The following is a 21354-nucleotide window of genomic DNA, read 5'->3' as shown; positions in this document are numbered from 1 at the left end:
TTGGCCTTAGTGAGTTCCCATTAGATCAGTCCCACCATCTCCGGTTGGATAGATAATTAAAAATAAAATTAAAATTAAAACTCTTAACCCCTACCAAAGGTTAAGAATTAAAATTACCCTAGCGATCAGGGAAATGCAAATGAAAACAACTTTGAGATACCATCTTACACCTGTCAGAATCACTAAAATCAAAAACATCAATGATAGCCAATGCTGGAGAGGATGTGGAATAAGAGGAACACTCATCCATTGCTGGTGGGAATGCAAACTTGTGCAACCACTTTAGAAATCAGTGTGGCAGTTTCTCAGGAAACTGGGAGTCAACCTACCTCAGGATCCAGCAATTCCACTCTTGGGATTATACCCAAGAGGTGCCCAATCATACTACAAAAGCATTTGTTAAACTATGTTCATACCAGCACTATTTGTAATAGCCAGAACCTGGAAACAACCTAGGTGCCCCTCAATGGAAGAATGGATAAAGAAGGTATGGCACATATTCACTTTAGAGTTCTACTCAGAGGTAAAAAACAATGACATCTTGAATTTTGCATGCAAATGGATGGAAATAGAAAACACTTTACTGAGTGAGATAACCCAGACCCAAAAAGATGAATATGGTATGTACTCACTCATAAGTGGATTCAGGCCATAAACAGAGGACATTGAGCCTATAACTCATGATCCTAGAGAAGCTAAATAAGAAGGTGAACCCAAAGAAAAATATATATTTATCCTCCTGGATATTGGAAGTAAACAAGATCGCTGGGCAGAAGTTGGGAGCACGGAGGTGGAGGCGGGTTGGGGGAAAAAGAGATGGGGAGAGAGAAGGGAGAAGGGGAGGATTGGAGAGAGCTTAGAGGAATGGGATGGTTGATATGGAGGAAGGGTAGATATGGGAGCAGGGAAGAAGATATCTTAATTAAGGGAGCCATTGTAGGGTTGGCAAGAGACTTGGCTCTAGAGGGGTTCCCAGGTGTCCAAGGGGATTTCCCCAGCTAGGTCCTTGGGCAGCAGTGGAGAGGGTACCTGAACTGGCCTTCTCCCATAGCCACACTGATGAATATCTTGCATATCACCATAGAACCTTCATCTGGTGATGGATGGAGATAGAGACAGAGACCCACAATGAAGCATTGGACTGAGCTCCCAAGGTCTACTTGAGCAGAAGGAGGAAGAATATGAGAAAGGAAGTCAGGACCATGAGGGGTGTGTCCACCCATGGATATGGTGGGACTGATCTAATGGGAGCTCATCAAGCCCAGCAGGACTGGTACTGAACAAGAATGTGATCAAACCGGACTCTCTGAATGTAGCTGACAATGAGGGCTGACTGAGAAGCCAATGATAATGACACCAGGTTTTGATCCTACTGCAGGTATTGGCTTTTGGGAGCCTAGTCTGTTTGGATACATATCTTCCTAGACCTGGATGGAAGTGGGAGGGCCTTGGACTTCCCACAGGGCAGGACACCCTGACTTCTTTTAGGACTGTAGAGGGAGGTAAAGAGGAGTGGGGGGATTGGGAGGGAAATGGGAGGAGGTGAAAATGTTTAATTAATTAATTAATTAAAATTCTTAAACTCTGGCAAAGGACTGGAGTTCAGTTCCCAGCACCTGCCTCTGAAAGCTCACAATTTTCTAAAACTCCATGTCTAAGGAATCAGATGCTCTCTCCTGGACACCATAGACACACAAAACACACACATGGCACCCATCCACAGACACAAATACACATACACAAACATATATGTAGGTGAAACACCTTCACACATAAACTTAAACAACTTAAAAATTCATTAAAATGTGTTGTAAATGCCTAGATCTTTTGTTATGCTAAGTCAACTTTGCATCTACTGACAACTCAAGAGTACAATAAAGACTCAGTTCAAAGTCAACCAAAACTCCCAGACACAAATATATATAAATTAAAAATAAAAATAAATCCTATAAACAGAATATGCTACATGTCTTGAAACTGCCCACTGATGATGAGGAGGAACATAGCATAAACCTTGGGGCATCCTGACTGAACCAATCTTTTCCTTCTCTGGCTGTCACATAGATGTCAAAGTGATAACGGTCCCAGGGTGACTGAGTGACTTCTCCATATTTCTCTCTAGCGAAACAGGAGCCTTGTTTGATTATCTCCTTATCTCTTCTGTGTTGTACACCCTGACCTGACTTTCCTGAAATGTTTTCTTACTTTCAGTTCTGTCTGACGCAGAAATTATGGCCCAGTCAGTTATTTTTATTTTTGGTGGCTACGAAACCACCAGCAACACCCTTGCCTTTGCCCTGTATTTACTGGCCACTCAGCCTGATATCCAGAAGAAACTGCAGGAGGAGATCGATGTGGCTCTGCCCAATAAGGTGAATGGATGGTGCTTGGAATAGAAGAGAAAAAGAAATCCTTCTTTTCACAAAAAATGCTGTGTGTGTGTGTGTGTGTGTGTGTGTGTGCGTGCGTGCGTTTGTGTGTGTGTGTGTGTGTAAAGTGTGAATGCATAGATCAAAGACCTGTACTGGATATTTTTCTAAATCACTCTCCACCATGGTTTTTTTATTTATTTATTTATTTATTTATTTATTTATTTATTAAGGATTTCTGCCTCGTCCCCACAACCGCTTCCCATTTCCCTCCCCCTCCCCCGATCAAGTCCCCCCCCCATCTGCTCTAAGAGCAATCAGGGTTCCCTGACCTGTGGGAAGCCCAAGGACTGCCCACCTCTATCCAGGTCTCGTAAGGTGAGCATTCAAACTGCCTAGGCTCCCACAAAGCCAGTACGTGCAGTAGGATCAAAAACCCACTGCAATTGTTCTTGAATTCTCAGTATTCCACCATGGTTTTTGACACAGGTATTCTCACCGAATCTGGAGATCATCAAATTGGTTAGGCAGTCTGGAAAAGGATCACCAGGCATGCCCTGTCTCTGTCCCTTCCCCCACCCTGCTGGGATTATAGATGTGAGCCACTATGTCTGGCTTTATGAATGATATGTATCTGAACTCAGGATTGCATACTAGACAATTCATAAATTGAGATATCTTTAAAGCCCAAGTGATAGTTATTCTAACCATTCTGTAAGAGACTGGATAGCTAGCTCAATGGTTAAGAGCATTGGCTGCTCTTTCAGAAAATCCATCCAGGTTTTGATTCCCAGTACCCAAATGGCAATCCTCAACTGTATATAATGTCAGACACAAAGGATCTGATGCCCTCTCCTGACTTCTGTGGACATTGTGCTTATGGGGCACACATACACATATGTAGGCAAAACAGCTACACTCATAAAATAAAACAATTTTAAAATCTTTTAAAATGTATTATAAGTGCCTATGACCTTTGCAGTGCTCAGTTCAACTTTGGACTACTGAGATCTCAGCAGTACAATACAGATCAATTGAAAGGTAATCTAAAATCTCAGAACAAACCTTTTTCTTTCTTCCCAGGCACCTCCCAGCTATGATAAAGTGATGGAGATGGAGTACCTCGACATGGTGCTGAGTGAAACGCTCAGATTATACCCAATTTCTGACAGACTTGAGAGAGTCTGTAAACAAGATATGGAAATGGGTGGTGTGTTTATTCCCAAGGGGTCAATAGTGATGATACCAATGTTTTCTCTTCACCGTGACCCACAGTACTGGCCGGAGCCTGAAGAATTCCACCCTGAAAGGTACTAGAATTCCAGTAGTTGGAACCCACTTTGAACTGTGCTGGGCTGTATATACTATAGTGTCTCTTATGAAAAGATGATCTAAATGGGATTTAATATCCATTTGCATTCTGTGAAGAGAATGAGAGAAAGGGAAAAAGGAAAAGGGAAGAGAGATGGGAAGAAAAAATGAGAATTTAAATACAGTGTTTTAATTCTCCTTCATCAAGTAACAAATGACCAACTTAAGAGTGAGGCAGGAACCTGCTTTCCTTCAGTCTAACTGACACATGCTTTTGAGCGATGGAACCCAGCATTATCTTGAAGAGACATTAGGAGTTTAGACATGTATTTCCCCATTTGCTTTTATTCTTTGACAATAGCATGTATGTAAAGAGTATTTTGGTTATTTTTTATTCTTTGACAATTGCATGTATGTATAAGGTATTTTTGTCATTTTCGCCTCCTACCACTTCTCCCTTGCACACTTGTTGAAGCCCTGCTTGTCCCCATCAAGTCTTCCTCTGTTCATGTCGTCCTATTGTCTTGTGACTCATGATATTAATTGGGGTTGCTTGCATAAGCACAGGTCTAGTAGTTATTTACTGCAGAATGGACAACTCACCAAGAGCTACACCATTAAAAAGAATATCCTCCCACTACAGGAACCATTGATTGTCAATAGTTCCTCACAGAGGTGATGTTTTACAAACTCCCTCCCCAATCCTTGATGGAGTGTATCAAAATGGTCTAGCCTTGTGTAGGCAACCACAGTTGCTGTGAATTCATAAGTACAATGGCTGTTTCAGGTCCAGAAGATAGTGTTTCACAGCACCCCTTTCATTCCCTGGATCTTATGTCATTTGCCCCCTCTTCTGAGATGTTCCATGAGCCTTGCAGGGGATGATACAGATGTCCCATTAAGCACTGAGCACTCCACCATCACTCATTCTCAGCATTTTGAGCAGTTATGAGTTTCTGTGTTAACTGTCTCCCACTGCAATCAGAAGCTTCTCTGACAGAGACTAATAGTAGCACTAGTTTTTGTGTATAAACATGAATATTCAGAAGACAGTTTGATACCATGTCCACTTAGCAAAACAACAGTAGTACATTCGACCCTAGTGCATATAACCTCCAGATTTACAGTATCAGGCATTAAATACCACTGTAAATTGGAACTCTGATCCAATCAGACAGTGGTTCATTATCCCTACCACATAACACTAGTGGGCACATAGGATACATTTTCTGTCTAAAGCATTTGTCTTATCTCAGATATGGAAACTTTTTTAGATCAAGGGGGACAAAACGGACTTTTACTGTACAATTCTCAGAGTCAAATACCAGGAATCAGTTCAGTGAACCTTTACTATTCTCCCTGTATGTCTGGTTAGATGTCTGAAGGTAAATTCATGGATGTAGATCTTATGCTTCTATCCTTTTCTAACTTGTTATTACTCGTGTCTCCAGGTTCAGCAAGGAGAACAAGGGCAGCATCAATCCTTATGTGTACATGCCCTTTGGGTATGGACCCAGGAACTGCATTGGCATGAGGTTTGCTCTCATGAACATGAAACTTGCTCTCACTAAACTCCTGCAGAATTTCTCCTTCCAGCCTTGTAAGGAAACACAGGTGAGGGGGAAAACTATCTCTGTAAATAATGTTTTATGGGAGACATTTTTCAACTGAAGGTTCTGTGTATAAAATTGAATCTGGTTGTTTGAGGTTTGCTAACTTGTTTTATGACCTAATGAGTTATTTGTATCCAAGGAAGAATTGATGGGCCTCTGGTGCTGAATCAATATAGAGTACAACTGTAGCATTATGAAGAGTTAGTGCAGGCCTGTATGACAGGGTTATGTGCATTCTCTTTGTAGTTCCTGTCATGTCCACGGAAAATTGTTATGCCATGTGCTATAAAGCGGTTCAGTGATCATGGCTTCCTGTTTGTTGGGTGGTGCACTATTCTTCCAGAACTCACAGAAGCCCTCCTCTGACAGTCCTGTCAACTACTGGCTGTATATTAGAATCACTGAGGAACTTTACAACTCATATATATTTCTCAAATGGCAAAGTGCTTACCTGGCATGCACAAAGACCTGGTTCCCATCCCCAGAAATGCATGAAGCTGCTTTGAGGAAGCATACCTGCAATCCCTGTACTCAAAAGGATAAGGCAAGATGATCAGAAATTCAAGTAATCCTTGGCTGCATAGTGAATTTGAAGCCAGCAGGAGCTACAGAATACCCCACATCAGAAGCAAAAACAGAAATTCATGATTCCTGGAGATCATGTCTGAAATCCTAAAATTCTTTACCTAGAGTTTGGCTTTAAAAGCCCATCTCTGGCTTTCAATGGGATGCTAAATTGAGAATCATTATTGTAAAACATAAATGTTAGGGCTCAAGTGATGGCTCAGTGGTTAAGAGTACTAGCTGCTCTTACAAAGTACCTGAGCTCATTTCCCAGTACACAAAAGTTGGCTAACAACCATTTGTAAATCCTCTTCCAGGGCTGCTTGTGTTCTTTTCTGGCTTCCATTGAGACTGCACATATGTGGTATACAAACACATGTGCAGGTAAAACATTCCTACACATACAATAAAAAATAAATCTTAACAAAGTTGCTGGTCATGGATGATTTTCAACCTTATGAGACATTTGCTGGTTCTGCCTCACTTCTCAGGACCTCTGCACCAGAAACAAATATCTGTCATGTTTCCATAAACAATGTATTCTTTTTTCCTCCATATTCTTCTCTCATATTCAAGTTCTTGTAAATTCTGCAAATGAATCTTCTTCTTGGATGTATTTCCTCATGTGCTTTATATTCTACTTTTGGCTTCTGCACGCTGTATTTATCACCTGTGCTAATACTTTGTCATTAAAGCCTCCAGTTTGGTTGTGCTTTTTCTCTCAGTATTGAAGGATATTCTGTATCTTTCCTATACCACCTCATATCATTCCTTCCACCAACTCCAATGATCCTTTGTGGAGAATTTGTGCATTGAAAGCCTTTGGTAAATGTTTTGAAGTAGAGCTTACAATTTTAATATTCTTTCATAAAAACATCAAAACTAATTTTAAAATAACAGATAACACTTGTGTATAAATTTTATGTACATCTCTTTTTTATGCCTCATGGAAAACAAATGTATACTACTTAATATTTTAAAAGAATATGATAGGACATTTAGAGAAAGCATTTGCATTTTCCTGAACAATTTATTCCTGTTTCATGCAAAGGTATGGCTAAAACTTAAGAGATTTGTGTGTTTAAAATGTGCCTTCTCTTTGTCAATTAGTTTTATTGAATGAAGAGAGGGATGGAAATATTTGTTCTGTGATTTGTGGTTTAAGGAAGTTATGTAGATTAGTCAACCCACAACCTCACTTATTTTACTACTTTCTCCCTAAAGCATTTAAATCATAAGCATGTACAGAGATAAGGACAGACAAAGCAAAGTTCAAGTTTTGAGAGCCAATGGAACATCTTTCAAAGGCAGATGCTCTGGCAAGCTCCAATCATCTTAAATTTGACTCATCTCTATCTCCATGACAACTTTGTTATCCTCCCTTCTCTTGTGAACAAAAGATTACTCCACTGTTCCCCTCTGTCTCTGAATAGCATAGGACTAAAGCACCACTGAAAACACAGGACTCAAAACTCTTCATTTATCCCATCTTTCAAAGTCATAATAGATGCTAGGAAAGCAAGCAAATATCTCTCCTCCTAAAGACTTATCTGAATGGACACAACTGTACTAGTGACATTTGATCTAGGCTGTGAGGACTGTTCATAGAGTGGAAATGTATCCTCTCATGGTTAACTTGCAAATGTCAACAAACAAAAAATAACTTTTCAGGACTTACAAAAAAACAATATGACATAGTAACTAAGAATCAGGCTCAAATATGTAAAATTGGCCAGGCTTAGTGGCTCATGTATTTAATACCAGCACTCACGGGCAGAACTCATCTCTGTGACTTCAAGGCCTGCCTGGTCTACATAATGAGATGTAGGGCAGACTCAGGTACAGAGTGACACCCTGTCTTGAAAAAAATAAAACAAAACAAAAATTAAAGTTTAAAAATTTTAACAGTTTTACTCTAAAGTAGTATAAAACTGAAATAACGTAAATAAGCATGGCTTCATCTCAATCCCTGTCTACCATAGAGTCTCAATAAATATATTGCCTTATGCATATTTGGAAGCATGTTTTTCACCATCTAATGGACACAGCTTGGAGATAAGGAAGTCCAAGCATATGACCTCAAATGCAGCTTAGATGTACCTTCAAAACATCATTCCTTTCAATATGGGTTGTTGTTGGCTCACTCATTGATTCTCAATTTTTTTTCTTGCATGGTTGCAGATTCCCTTGAAATTACACAGAAAACCACTTCTTAAACCAGAAAAACCCATTGTTCTAAAGGTTGTACCACGGGATGTGCTCATAACTGGAGCATGACTTTCCCTCAAGGACTCTGCAGTGTTCCTCTTCAGGTGGTGTCCAAGAACATTGGAATCTTTAATTTACTTCATGAATAAAACACAGATGAAGATGAGGATTAATCAACTGGACTTGGTGCATGGTTAAGGATTCAGTACATCCATTGAGCTTTCTCATTGTCAAAATAAAGGAGAATGTCACAAAACAATCCCACACCAGTTTGGAATTATGATTAATAGAAGGGTTATTTATTTAAAGGGGAAAACTTACAGATTACCATCCTGGACAACAGCCCCCTGCATGACCAGGAAAAGAGTATGGTAGTCAGAAGCAGAGTCTGAAGCAAGAGAGGGAGCACATGGCTACCACTGCTTTTGCAAGCCAAAGAGACCACGCCCAAGTAGGCTGGTATCTTAAAGGCTATTGGCTAAAGGAGCAAAAGGAGCTCCTGCAGCACCTCCCTCTTTTGTTTAAGTAAGAGAGTTCCAAACCTACTACAAAATTATATACAATAAGAGCAAATATCCTATTCTAACTAGCTTAAGTCTTGTATAATAAATAACTTGGACAAGTCATGAATGGAAAGTAACTACATTTATATAGTCTTCTACCTCATCGAAGTTTTGAGAAGGGAAACAATGTTATTTGAGTAATTAGGAAGTGCAATCAAACAACTTCCAAAACATGCAACGAATCACAGAGACAACTGGCTACCTGGACAATCACCCAAAGTCACATTTGCAACGTTGAGGCAAACAACTTTAGCTAAGGCCTAGAATAACTGACAGATTATTTTTAAAGGCAAGAAAATTTTCAAAACCGTATTGCCCTGTCTTAGCAAGATTTGACAGTTCCGCTTATGTATTTCCAGATACTATGTATTTTTCAGTAGTTGAAGTATGGGCAGTTCCTTGCCCAGAGGCTGGTTTTGCCAAGAAGAAGACAAGCTCCAAGTGGAGTGTCTTGGGTGCTCAACAGTCTCTTGGGAATAGATCAGTGTTGCCAGGAGCAATTGTGTCTCACTACCACATAACTCTAAGTTAGATTAAATGCCATTTTCTACAGCTCTTTGAAGAAGTTGAAGATTATCTATTTATATGGAATATAATCGTTATGTATCTAAAAAGACCCAATTAGTATAACTATAAATATGACAAACATAGATGACTATTGCTCTATAATTCTTAATACCTATCTAACATAAAGATTAAGACAGTAAACAACTATGCAATAAATGAGGACAATGACTCCAAATGTAAACAATGTACAAATATCTTGATCAGATTTGAAATGTACACTGCAATATGGTAAATATATATATATATATAAATGTTTTAAACAGAGGTAGACGCATGCGTGCATACAATATTCAATATAATTTAACTTTGTATTCATATACAAGAATCTATGAGCCGGGCGGTGGTGGCGCACGCCTTTAATCCCAGCACTTGGGAGGCAGAGGCAGGCGGATCTCTGTGAGTTCGAGACCAGCATGGTCTACAAGAGCAAGTTCCAGGAAAGGCTCCAAAACCACAGAGAAACCCTGTCTCGAAAAACCAAAAAAAAAAAAAAAGAATCTATGCCTTTGTAATTTTCTATACATAATAACTCACAAATACCAATCTATTATCCCATTATCCAATTTTCCCTCTTTTTTTTCAAAAAGATCCCTGAGCTTATAAAATTCCTCCCCCAACTCTCAACCATACATCAATTATAATCAACCCCTAAATGATGTCCCTAAACCTGAGGACAAACTTTGCTGGGAGAGGAGACATCGTCCTCTAAAATTACTTCCAGCAGCAGGAGCTGGAGAAATGGCTCAGTGGTTAAGAGCACTGCCTGTTCTCCCAAAGGTCCTGAGTTCAATTCCCAGCAACCACATGGTGGCTCACAACCATCTGTAAGGAGATCTGGTGCCCTCTTCTGTCCTGCAGGCACACATGCAGACAGAATACTGACAATACTGTATACATAATAAATAAATAAATCTTAAAAAAAAATTACTTCCAGCTGTCATGGGGGCAACGTTCTTTCTAGGGGATCCTGTGAAAGTAAAATGATGGTTAAATTTCAAGAATAATGTCTGGTAAGACTGCAAATAGTCTTTGAGTATTTTGTGGAGGTCTGGCCAGAATGTTGTATAAGATGTGCGCCATTTCAGCTAACCAAGTAGGAACTGTCTTGTGCAGCTGGTACCCAAAACAGGTCTTGTAGCAGCACTATCAGTATCATGACATCATATCTACCAGGTGGAGTTGTTGTTATGGGTCCCCATTTCTTCCTGGAAACTTCAAAGATTACTGCAGGAAAATTCATTGTTCATTGTGGAAAACTTAAACACTAATTATATAGACCTAAACAGACATATATATTCAATGAAAGGCATGATAGATATGAAGAAAAGCAAAGATGTTTTCTAAATTCTTTTTGCCTTCTGTCCCATATCATGGCTCTTGATATGAGACAGAAACTCTCGGTTTTTCTCTTAACAACAGGCTTGGAATTAAAGAGGGACTGAGCCAGATTTCCAACTCCAAACCAGCTCTATATACTTATGAATATAAGTAAAAAAGATTGTGTGGTATACATGTAAAATGCTTAATATTTAAGAAAAAACCACTTCATTTTCCTAGAGACATAAGCTGGACCATTATTTGTTTTAATTTGTGCAGGTATACCCATGATGGCCATATTTTAATTTTCCAAATTCTGCAAAGTGGAAAACATCCATCTGCCAAATTTCATTTCTTTGAGTACCCTTTGGGTTAGTCCCTGCATGTAGTGGTGTTTGGTTATATAAAGAGCAAGTAGGGAATCTCTTTATAATCTCCTTAACTTGTTGCCATGTAATACAAAACTCTTTCTTTAAAACTTTGCTAATGATGTGATTTTTTTATGAAATTCTGAGGCCTGCAACATGCTTCCAATCAACAATCAGTTTCTGCATTACCTTGTGCTAGAGGACCTGGAATACCCATATGGGATCGAATGTGTGTTGTGTACATCGGACGAAGCCTATTTCTGATTATGTCCTGTACCTGAATAAACAATTAAGTCAATTCTGTATTATCTTGTATAAATTCAGTGGTTTCAATATGCAAGATAACTCTTTCTTCATATTGTGAATCAGTAACTATATTAAGAGGTTCTTTAAAATTAACTCTTTTATTTCACCAGTAGTGAAAGGTACTATAATTTCTGGTGGATCTATACCTGCTAGTTGATGAAGCCTCAGTTTACCTTTTATAATTAATTCAGAGACATTTTCCACATAAGGTTTTAATTTTTTACTTGGTTTGTGTGGTAAAAAGGTCCATCTAAAATATCTTCCCTCTGCATTAAAATTCCTGTAGGAGAAATTCTGGAAGGCAATATGACTAGAATACAACTAAGATTTGGATTCACCCTATCCACATGTGCCTCTTGTAATTTTTCCTCAATCATTGTCAATTCTTTTTCTGTTTCAGCTGTTAATTCTATCGGACAATTCAAATCTTTATCACCATCTAAGGTTTTGTTTAAATGAATTATTAAATCAGGTGTTATCCCAACAGATGGTCATAGACTGGAAATGTCTCCTAACAATCTTTGAAAGTCATTAAGAGTCTGTAATCAGTCTCTCCTAATTTGTGCCTTTTGTGTTCTAATTTTCTGTAAACCTATTCTGTAACCTAGGTAATTAACAGAATCTCCTCTTTGAATCTTTTCAAGAGCAATTTGTAATCCTCATTTAGGCAAAACTATATTTATTTCCTCAAACATTCTTTCTAAAGTATCTATGCTTGAATCCGATAGCAAAATGCCATCCATGTAATGGTAAATTATAGACTTAGGGAATTGCCTAAGTATTATTTCCAACAGCTGACTCAAAGTATTGACACAGGGTTGGGCTATTGAGCATCCCCTATGGGAGGAGAGTCCACTGGTATCTCCTAGTAGGCTGAGCGTTATTGTAAGTAGGCACTGTGAAGGCAAATTTTTCTCTATCCTTTTCTTGTAAAGATATAGTGAAGAAGCAATCCTTTAAATCAATAAATATAAGAGACCATCCTTTTGGTAACAGAGAAGGCAGAGGAATTCGAAACTGTAGAGGGCCAATAGGTTGAGTTACCTTGTTGACAGCCCTTAGATCTGTCATCATTTCCCATTTACCAGATTTCTTTTTACAACAAACACAGGAGAATTCTGAGGCCTAGTTGACTCCTCAATATGTCGAGCATCTAATTGCTCCTGTACCAATTGTTCTAAAGCCTGCAATTTCTTTATTAGCCAATGACCTTCCTCCATCATTTCAACTTTTTCTGTTTAAACAAAAAGGAAAGGCTTTCACTTTAACATAGCAAAATTACATATAACAAAACAGTTATAACGCAGAATGATAGTTACAATATTTACATCTACTTTATCTTTTACCATAACTAAGGAAAAACATATCTATCTCTTCTTCAACACAATCAAAGACTCCAGAAGGATATAATATTACCTAAGTAAATGAGAAGTAAGCATCTTACAAAACTCTAGAAATCACAGAGACATTTCGCTAACTGGACAGTCACCCAAAGTTCCTCTGTACCATTAGGGCATCCATCTTCTGCCTACAGGCCCATAGTTTCCAGCAGACATTTCAATGAAGCAGGAAATTTCAAAGGCAGTTAGGTCACTATCTGCTGTGTCCTGCAGAATGTCTCACAGACTCTTTCATGAATCAGGAACCCCAAAAGATCATCTCACCTTTAGGCAAGTTCAGCAGTCCTCTCTCTGAGGGTTCTCTGTGTCCAGTTTATGCAACAGTCCAGGCAAGAGCAGTTTCTTGCCCAAATGGCTATCAAGCTCCATAACGAGCCTCTTTGATGCCCATCTTCCTCTTGAAGTAGTTGGTGCTGCCAGGAGCGGACGTGTCTCATTGTCATGAAAAGCTCTAAGTTATTAGAACATTTAAAATGCCATATTCAAAGACATAAATGTAGTCTTTGAAAGATATGAAGAAAATCTATCTAACTGATACATATCAGTGCACATCTAGAAAATCTAACTAACATAACTACAAACAACTATTATTGATTATTATTCATCAACAACCTATATACATTACATTTTTACATGAACGACACAATCACAATACCTTAGTCAAGGTCAGAAATACATATACATATAACAAGATTGACCTTAAATTTAAATCAATAAAGTCAAATCTAAATCCACACCAATGCAAATTATTCATATCTATATCATCTCCCCCTTTAAATATAAAAGAACATTTATAAACAATATATGGGAACATGGGTGCAGTTATTTCTCTTCAAACTGCTTCCTGCGAATGGGGGTGCTGTTAATCAGGTCTTTTATGGTATAACCTGTGTGCTAGATTCATCTCAGTCAGCAGTTGAGTGAAGTAATTTTTGAAGGTGTTCACAGCAACCCTTCAGGAGGGTGTGGTCCATCATACCATATTGGGAATAGAAGCAATCCACAGGGTCTCATCCTCTGTGGAAACAAAAGAAGAAACTCTTTTCCAAAGTATCATATCCTTAGATCCAAATTCTGAAGTCAAGGTATTTTCAAAATATCTATGTTGGATTACTTCAGCAGTATTTATAAACAAATATCTTTTAGCAGCTGTTGCTCCTTCCTCAGCATTCAAACAATTCAAAGAAAACATAATAGTATACAGTATCAAAATTCTCTGTGTATTTTCCAACTTTGTGTGCTGTGTTTTAACCTCTATTTTGTTTATTTTTACTTTTATTGATTTTTTTTTTGCTTTTTGAGACAGATTCTCTGTATATCTTTGTCCTGGAATAACTCTGTAGACCAGGCTGTCCTTGAACTCTCAGAGATCCTTCTGTCTCTGCCTCCTCAATGCTGGGATTAAAGGTGTATGCTACCACACCTTGAACTCACAGAGATCTGTCTGTCTCTGCCTCCCAGGCATTGGGATTAAAGGAGTGTGCTACCACACTTTGAAGTCACAGAGGTCAATCTACCTCTGCCTCCCAAGTGTTGGGATCAAAGATGTGTACTACCACACCCATCTACTCTTTTTCTTCCCTTTTTTTTGTTTTTTACTTTAAGAACTTTAACTTTCAGCCTGCATATATTTGTAACATATTGTAAAACATTTAAAGGTTTTTTCTTTGAATCTCTCTTTACTGTATATCTCTCTCTTTTTCTAACCACACGAGCCTTTAAATTACTGAGCAATATGTGTAGGATTAAAGCTGTGGCTTTGATGGCAAGATCCAGCCCATTACTTAGCTTTCCAGCCTCATGGGAGAGGTACCTGCTGTAGCCATTTTTATCGCCACAACTCTATGGTGTTTCAAGGTCCCTGCCAGCAAGAAAGCTTCAGCAGCATGTGCTTGCAAACCACACGAACCGCCTGCGTAAAAGAGTCAGAGGACAGCCCAGAAAGCCAGCATTTTAAAACATCACAACTTTTTTCCTGCTATGGCTGAAAACAAACAAGCATTTAGTCAGCTTTTATCAACACCATTTAAGTGTTTCGTGGCCGGACCTTTTAAAAGAGGTGCAGGGTTTTGCAGCTAAAGCTGAGTCAGGAAGCCTCTCTTAGATGAGAGCGCTTGCCTGCCTCTAGCAAACAGAGCAGACCCGAGAAATTGCTGCTTCCAAGAAAACATGCTTTACCCACGTCTGCCAAAACAAACATTGGGCGACATTTTGCTGTGGGTGCTGCAGGCTGCATTCCTGCCACCCGGCTCCTGGCCGCCAGCTTGCTTATGCCCCAAAATAACGACACACAAAATGTATTCTTTTAAACACTGCCTGGCCCATTTCTACTAATGAGTGTAGCACCATGAGGTGCACTTACCAGGAAGATTCTAGCCTACGTCCATCCTGGGTCGGAATTCATTGCATCTGCCCCAGAGATGAGAGCTATTGAGTCTGAGCTCACTTCCTCTTCCTCCAAGCATTCTGTTCTGTTTACTCCACCCACCTAAAGGCTGGCCTATCAAATGGGCTAAGGCAGTTTCTTTATTAGCCAATGACCTTCCTCAATCAGGGTGGTGGTGGAACAAGCCTTTAATCCCAGCACTTGGGAGACAAAGGCAGGTGGGGCTCTGAGTTAAAGACCAGTCTTGTTAACAGAGTGAATTCTAGAACAGTCAAGGCTATACAAACATTAATACATATCAAATAAAATTTTTAAATATTAAAAATGTTTTTAAAATTTTATTAACTTCTTTACTTCTCTCCGTGAATACGCATGCATACCATGCTGTGTCTGTGGAGGTCAGAGGACAACTTGTAGGCATTGGTTCTATCTTTCCTCTATGTGGTTTATCAGGGATTAAGCTCAGGTCATCAGACTCAGCAGCGAGCACCCACTGGGCCATCTCTCTGGCCCATAAACTAGATTATTTCAGATACAAGAAGGATCTATTTTCCTATAGACAGAAATATTCCACCCTGAGTTTCTGTGTCAGGTGTTCCCTTTGCACTAAAGCATCCACATGGCAGGATCCTAATCCAGAATAGCAGAAACATGGAGAAAGCTGCCAGATGCAAAACTTTGTTCCTTTCCAGATGTCTCATGCCCTGAACACTTTCCTGCCTCCCTTTCTTTGTTTTGCTCATATCATCCATGAGTCAACATACCATTTACCTGACCTATGGTTGTTCTACCCCCTGCTCATATTTCTACCTTAATCTTCTGTGTTCACAACATTGGCTTCTTTTGAGCAGAAAAGCCATGGTCTTCAAAGCCCTCATTACCTTACAACTGAAACATGGCAGGAAGTTCAGCAGGCCACCCAGGGAAATGGAAGCTGTTTGTCCTCCCAATCCTTTCCCTTCACAGTGCAGTTGATATTCTAAAGCTGGCACTACAAATTACATTAAATAGCATAAACTTGGACTGGAGAGAAGGCTCATGGGTTAACAGTGCTTATACCCACTGCTAAATGTAGCTTTCTCCCCTCATCAAAAAAGCTTCTTTTGCAGCAGATGGGCACTACTACAGAGATGCACAACATGTTAAAATGCAGAGTAAGTCACCATAGGTGCCCATCCCAAGTTGGTTTTATATTTTATACTTATATTACATTTATTGCAACTTCTACATCTGGGGTCCAAGAAACATCACAGTAAAAGAGGCATGTGGGGATAAGTCCAGCCCCTTAGGGGCCGTGTTCACCTCGGGCTAATGTTTACCTATAAATCTGGCGAGCGTGCTCCCAGCTGTTTCTTCTGCTTTCCTGGTCTCAGCGGGAACGGTGGTTCTGTAAGTCTATTTCCCCATTAAAGCTGTATATATTTTTACAATCTGTCTGCATTCATTTACGCCATTACATTTTGGCATCCAACATCAGACTATTTTGCCTCCGCCCTAGCACGGGGGGCACAAGCTCAATATTTCCCAGCCTTTGCAAGCATGATTAGCTACCGGAGCTGAGGAAATGTGATTGGACTCAAGCACGTAGCCCGCTAGCTAATCTAGCACGCTCCCAGGTACTGTTTTTTAGTTCGTGACTCGGACAATTAACCCCTCCCTGCCTGCCATGGCTAAGTTTGCAGCAGAACCCCGCTGCCTGAATTAGCAGAAGCTCAAGTTCCTGCGGTTTTGCATCAATAGCCGCTACAGTGGCAGCTTTGGTCTGATACAAAGTGACTTCGCCAGGTGAAGTGGCACATGCGTCTAATCACAGCACTCAGCACTCGGGAGCCAGGCAGTGGTGGCGCTATGTTAATCACAGCACTCAGGAGGCGGGAGGTGGTGGCGCACGCCTTTAATCCCAACACTTGGGAGGCAGAGGCAGGCAGATCTCTGTGAGTTCGAGGCTAGCCTGGTCTACAACTATCCAAAAAGTAAAAGGCTTAACTTCATAAAGAGAACTTCTTGGATTCTTCCTCGAATTGTCCATGATGCTCCAATAACTGGAGCCTGTACATTCTATACTGATGCCAATAAATCAGGGAAGGCAGGTTACATATCAGAAGACTTGGGTAAGGTGGAACAAAGGCCTTATGATTCTGACCAGAAGGCGGAATTATATGTCATTCTTATGGTGCTAAGGGATTTTAAAGAACCTATTAATATAGTTACTGATCCCAGATGGGGGAGGCGGCCGGAACCCGGATGGCAGAGGTGGCGGGAATCGTCATGGCAGCAGAAGCAGGCTGCAGGGACTGCGCGCAACACTGAGAGCAGATCGCCCCACTACAATTAAATCAAAGAAGTAGGGCTTTGGTTGGGGAGGTCCCTGGCAAAGGAGGAGCTGGATCCTATTCCTGAAGACCCTTCTGAGGGGTGAGAGGGATCTTGGCCCCCGGCAGGAACCAGGAAACAGAGTGAGGGCATTTTGTAAGAGGAGCCCCTTGCCAACAGGGAAACTGGAACCAGTTTTAACAGACCCCTTAGATAGCATCGATAGGAAGAGATGGGCAGGCACCAAGGCAAGAATTCACCCAATAATCCGAAAAACAGCATGAAAACACCAGAACCCAATGATTTTACAAAAGAAGGTCTTCAACAACCTAACACAGAAGAAGTGGAAAAAATTGACTTTATGAAAGCAATAGAGTCCCTTAAACAACATGGGGAAAATGCCCTTATAGAAATGGATGAGAAGTATAACCAAAAATTTGAAGAAATGAGTAAATACATACATAATACACTGGGAAACCAAGAAAGAACGATCAAACAGGTAATGGAAACAGTTCAGGAATTGAAAACTGAAATGGAAGCAAGGAAGAAAGCACAAACTGAGGACCAGCTGGATATGGAAAATCTAGGTCAACAAGCAGAGCCTACAGAAACAAGCATAATCAATAGAATACAAGAAATAGAAGAAAGAATCTCAGATTCTGAGGCCACCATAGAGAAAAAAAATGCACTGATCAAAGAAAACTGCAAAGCGAACAAATTCTCATCACAAAACATTCAGGAATTATGGGACACAATAAAAAGACCAAATCTAAGAATAATAGGTATAGAAGAAGGAGAAGAGTCACAGCTCAAAGGCCCAGAAAATATTTTGAACAAAATTATGCAAGAAAACATTCCCAACACAAAGAAAGATATTCCTTTGAATATTCAAGAAGCATACAGAACACCAAACAGACTGGATCAAAGAAAAACATCCCCTCGCCATATAATAATCAAAACACAAAATATACAGGTTAAAGAAAGAATACTAAGAGCTGCAAAGGAAAAAGGCCAAGTAGCTTATAAAGGTAAACCGAACAGACTTACACCTGATTTCTCTATGGAAAAAATGAAAGCCAGAAGGTCCTGGATAGAAGTACTGCAGAAGCTAAGACACCATGGATGCAAGCCCAGACTTCTATACCCAGCCAAGCTTTCGTTCACTATAAATGGAGAAAACAAGACATTCCAGGATAAGAACAAATTTAAACAATACGTAGCCACAAATCCAGGCCTACAGAAAGTAATAGAAGGAAAATCGCAACCCAAGGAATCCAACATTGCCAACACTGCCTACAATAACTGAGGCATCTAGCAAGGCTTCACTAGCACAACTCAAAGAAGAGAGACACACAAATTCTACTTCCAAAAACAATAAGAATATCCGGAGTAAACAACCACTGGTCATTAATATCACTTAATATTAACGGTCTCAATTCACCTATAAAAAGGCATAGGCTAAGAGATTGGATACGAAAACAGGATCCAACATTCTGCTGTTTGCAAGAAACACATATCAACCACAAAGACAGGCATCTACTCAGAGTAAAGGGTTGAGAAAAGGTCTTTCAAGCAAATGGTCCTAAGAAAAAAGCAGGTGTGGCCATATTAATTTCAAACAAAACTGACTTCAAACTAAAATCAATCAGAAGAGATCGAGATGGACACTTTATACTCATAACAGGAACAATTCATCAGGATGACGTCTCAATCCTGATATTTACGCGCCTAATATAAAAGCACCCACTTATGTAAAAGAAATATTACTAAAATTCATCAAACCACACACACGAGTAGTAGGAGACTTCAATACACCTCTCAGCAATGGACAGGTCAAGCAGACAGAAACCTAATAGAGAACTAAGAGAACTACTGGAGGTAATGAAGCAAATGGACTTAACAGACATTTATAGGACATTCCATCCAAATAGGAAAGAATATATCTTCTTCTCTGCAGCTCATGGAACCTTCTCGAAAATTGGCCACATACTCGGAAACAAAGAAAACCTCCACAGATACAAAAAAATATCAGTGTCCACCTGTGTCTTATCAGAACACCACGGATTAAAGTTAGAATTCAACAACAATCCTACCTCCAGAAAGCCAACAAACTCATGGAAACTGAACAGTCAACTACTGAACCACACCTGGGTCAAGGAAGAAATCAAGAAAGAAATTAAAGTCTTCCTTGAATTTAATGAAAATAAAGGGACAACATACTCAAACCTATGGGACACTATGAAAGCAGTGCTAAGAGGAAAGTTCATAGCACTAAGTGTCCACTTAAAGAAAACAGAGAAAGTATACATCGGAGACTTAACAGCACACCTGAAAGCTCTAGAAAAAAAAGAAGCAGACACGCCCAGGAGGAGTAGAAGACTGGAAATAATCAAACTGAGGGCTGAAATCAACAAAATAGAAACACAGAAAACAGTCCAAAGAATCAATTAAACAAAAAGTTGGTTTCTTGGAGAAAATCAACAAGATCGACAAACCCCTATCCAAACTAATTAAACGACAGAGAGAGAACACGCAAATAAATAAGATCAGAAATGAAAAGGGGGACATAACCACAGACACAGAGGAAATTCAGAGAATCATTAGATCTTACTACAAAAGCCTGTATGCCGCAAAACTAGAAAATGCAAAAGAAATGGATATGTTTTTAGATAAGTGCCACATACCAAAGCTAAACCAAAACCAGGTGAACAATGTAAATAGACCTGTTAGTCGCGAAGAACTAGAAACCGTTATCAAAAATCTACCTTCCAAAAAAAGCCCAGGACCAGATGGTTTCAATGCAGAATTCTACCAGAACTTCCAAGAAGAGCTAATACCTATACTCCTTAATGTATTTCACAATATAGAAACAGAAGAGTCATTGCCAAATTCCTTTTATGAAGCTACAGTTACCCTGATACCAAAACCACACAAAGACCCAACCAAGAAAGAAAATTACAGGCCTATCTCACTCATGAATATCGACGCAAAAATTCTCAATAAAATACTGGCAAACCGAATCCAAGAACACATTAGAAAAATTATCCATTATGATCAAGTAGGCTTCATCCCAGAGATGCAGGGCTGGTTCAACATACACAAATCTATCAATGTAATCCAGCATATAAATCAACTGAAAGAAAAAAACCATATGATCATTTCATTAGATGCTGAAAAAGCATTTGACAAAATTCAACACCCCTTTATGATAAAAGTCTTGGAGAGATTAGGGATACAAGGGTCATACCTAAATATAATAAAAGCTATTTACAGCAAGCCGTCAGCTAACATTAAATTAAATGGAGAAAAACTCAAAGCCATCCCACTAAAATCAGGAACATGACAAGGATGTCCACTCTCTCCATACCTCTTCAGTATAGTGCTTGAAGTTCTAGCAATAGCAATAAGACAACATAAAGGGATCAAGGGGATTCGTATCGGAAAAGAAGAAGTTAAGCTCTCGTTATTTGCAGATGATATGATAGTATACGTAAGTGACCCCAAAAACTCTACCAAAGAACTTTTACAACTGATAAACACCTTTAGTAATGTGGCAGGATACAAGATCAACTCCAAAAAATCAGTGGCCTTCCTATACACTAAGGATAAGGAAACAGAGAGGGAAATTAGAGAAGCATCACCTTTCACAATAGCCACAAATAGCATAAAATATCTTGGGTAACTCTGACCAAGGATGTGAAAGATCTATTTGACAAGAACTTTAAGTCTTTGAAGAAAGAAATTGAAGAGGACTCCAGAAAATGGAAAGATCTTCCTTGCTCCTGGATTGGGAGGATCAACATAGTAAAAATGGCAATTCTACCAAAAGCAATCTATAGATTCAATGCAATCCCCATCAAAATCCCATCAAAATTCTTCACAGATCTGGAGAAGACAATAATCAACTTTATATGGAAAAACAAAAAACCCAGGATAGCCAAAACAATCTTATACAACAAAGGAGCTTCTGGAGGCATTACCATCCCTGACTTCAAACTCTACTACAGAGCTACAGTATTGAAAACAGCTTGGTATTGGCATAAAAACAGAGAAGTCGACCAATGGAATC

General features: G+C 39.4%; 1 protein-coding gene and 1 pseudogene across 2 annotated transcripts in view; one reads left to right on the top strand and one right to left on the bottom strand.

Annotated features, from left to right (window-relative positions):
- The window catches only part of LOC121464906 (cytochrome P450 3A11-like), a 138465-nt gene that overhangs the window by 34059 nt on the left and 83052 nt on the right, over positions 1–21354 (top strand). Inside the window, exons 10-13 of one of the 2 annotated variants that reach the window (XR_005976582.1) lie at positions 2212–2372; positions 3453–3679; positions 5132–5294; positions 8039–8221. Coding sequence is in view for 1 of the 2 variants with exons in the window: in XM_041678012.1 (XP_041533946.1) it covers positions 2212–2372; positions 3453–3679; positions 5132–5294; positions 8039–8134 (647 nt within the window). In the remaining variant the exon portion in view is untranslated. Of the gene's footprint in view, positions 1–2211; positions 2373–3452; positions 3680–5131; positions 5295–8038; positions 8325–21354 lie in introns of those variants that run through there. The other variant, XM_041678012.1, reaches the window with a different exon arrangement.
- LOC121464640 overlaps positions 1–21354 on the bottom strand; it is a 267159-nt pseudogene that overhangs the window by 225165 nt on the left and 20640 nt on the right.

The sequence above is a fragment of the Microtus oregoni genome, unplaced genomic scaffold (genome assembly GCF_018167655.1).
Source record: "Microtus oregoni isolate MIOR12 unplaced genomic scaffold, Mior012 000029F_ref0000214, whole genome shotgun sequence".
NCBI lineage: Eukaryota > Metazoa > Chordata > Mammalia > Rodentia > Cricetidae > Microtus > Microtus oregoni.
Note: the sequence above shows the minus strand (reverse complement) of the source record. Positions and strands in the feature narration are given on the sequence as shown.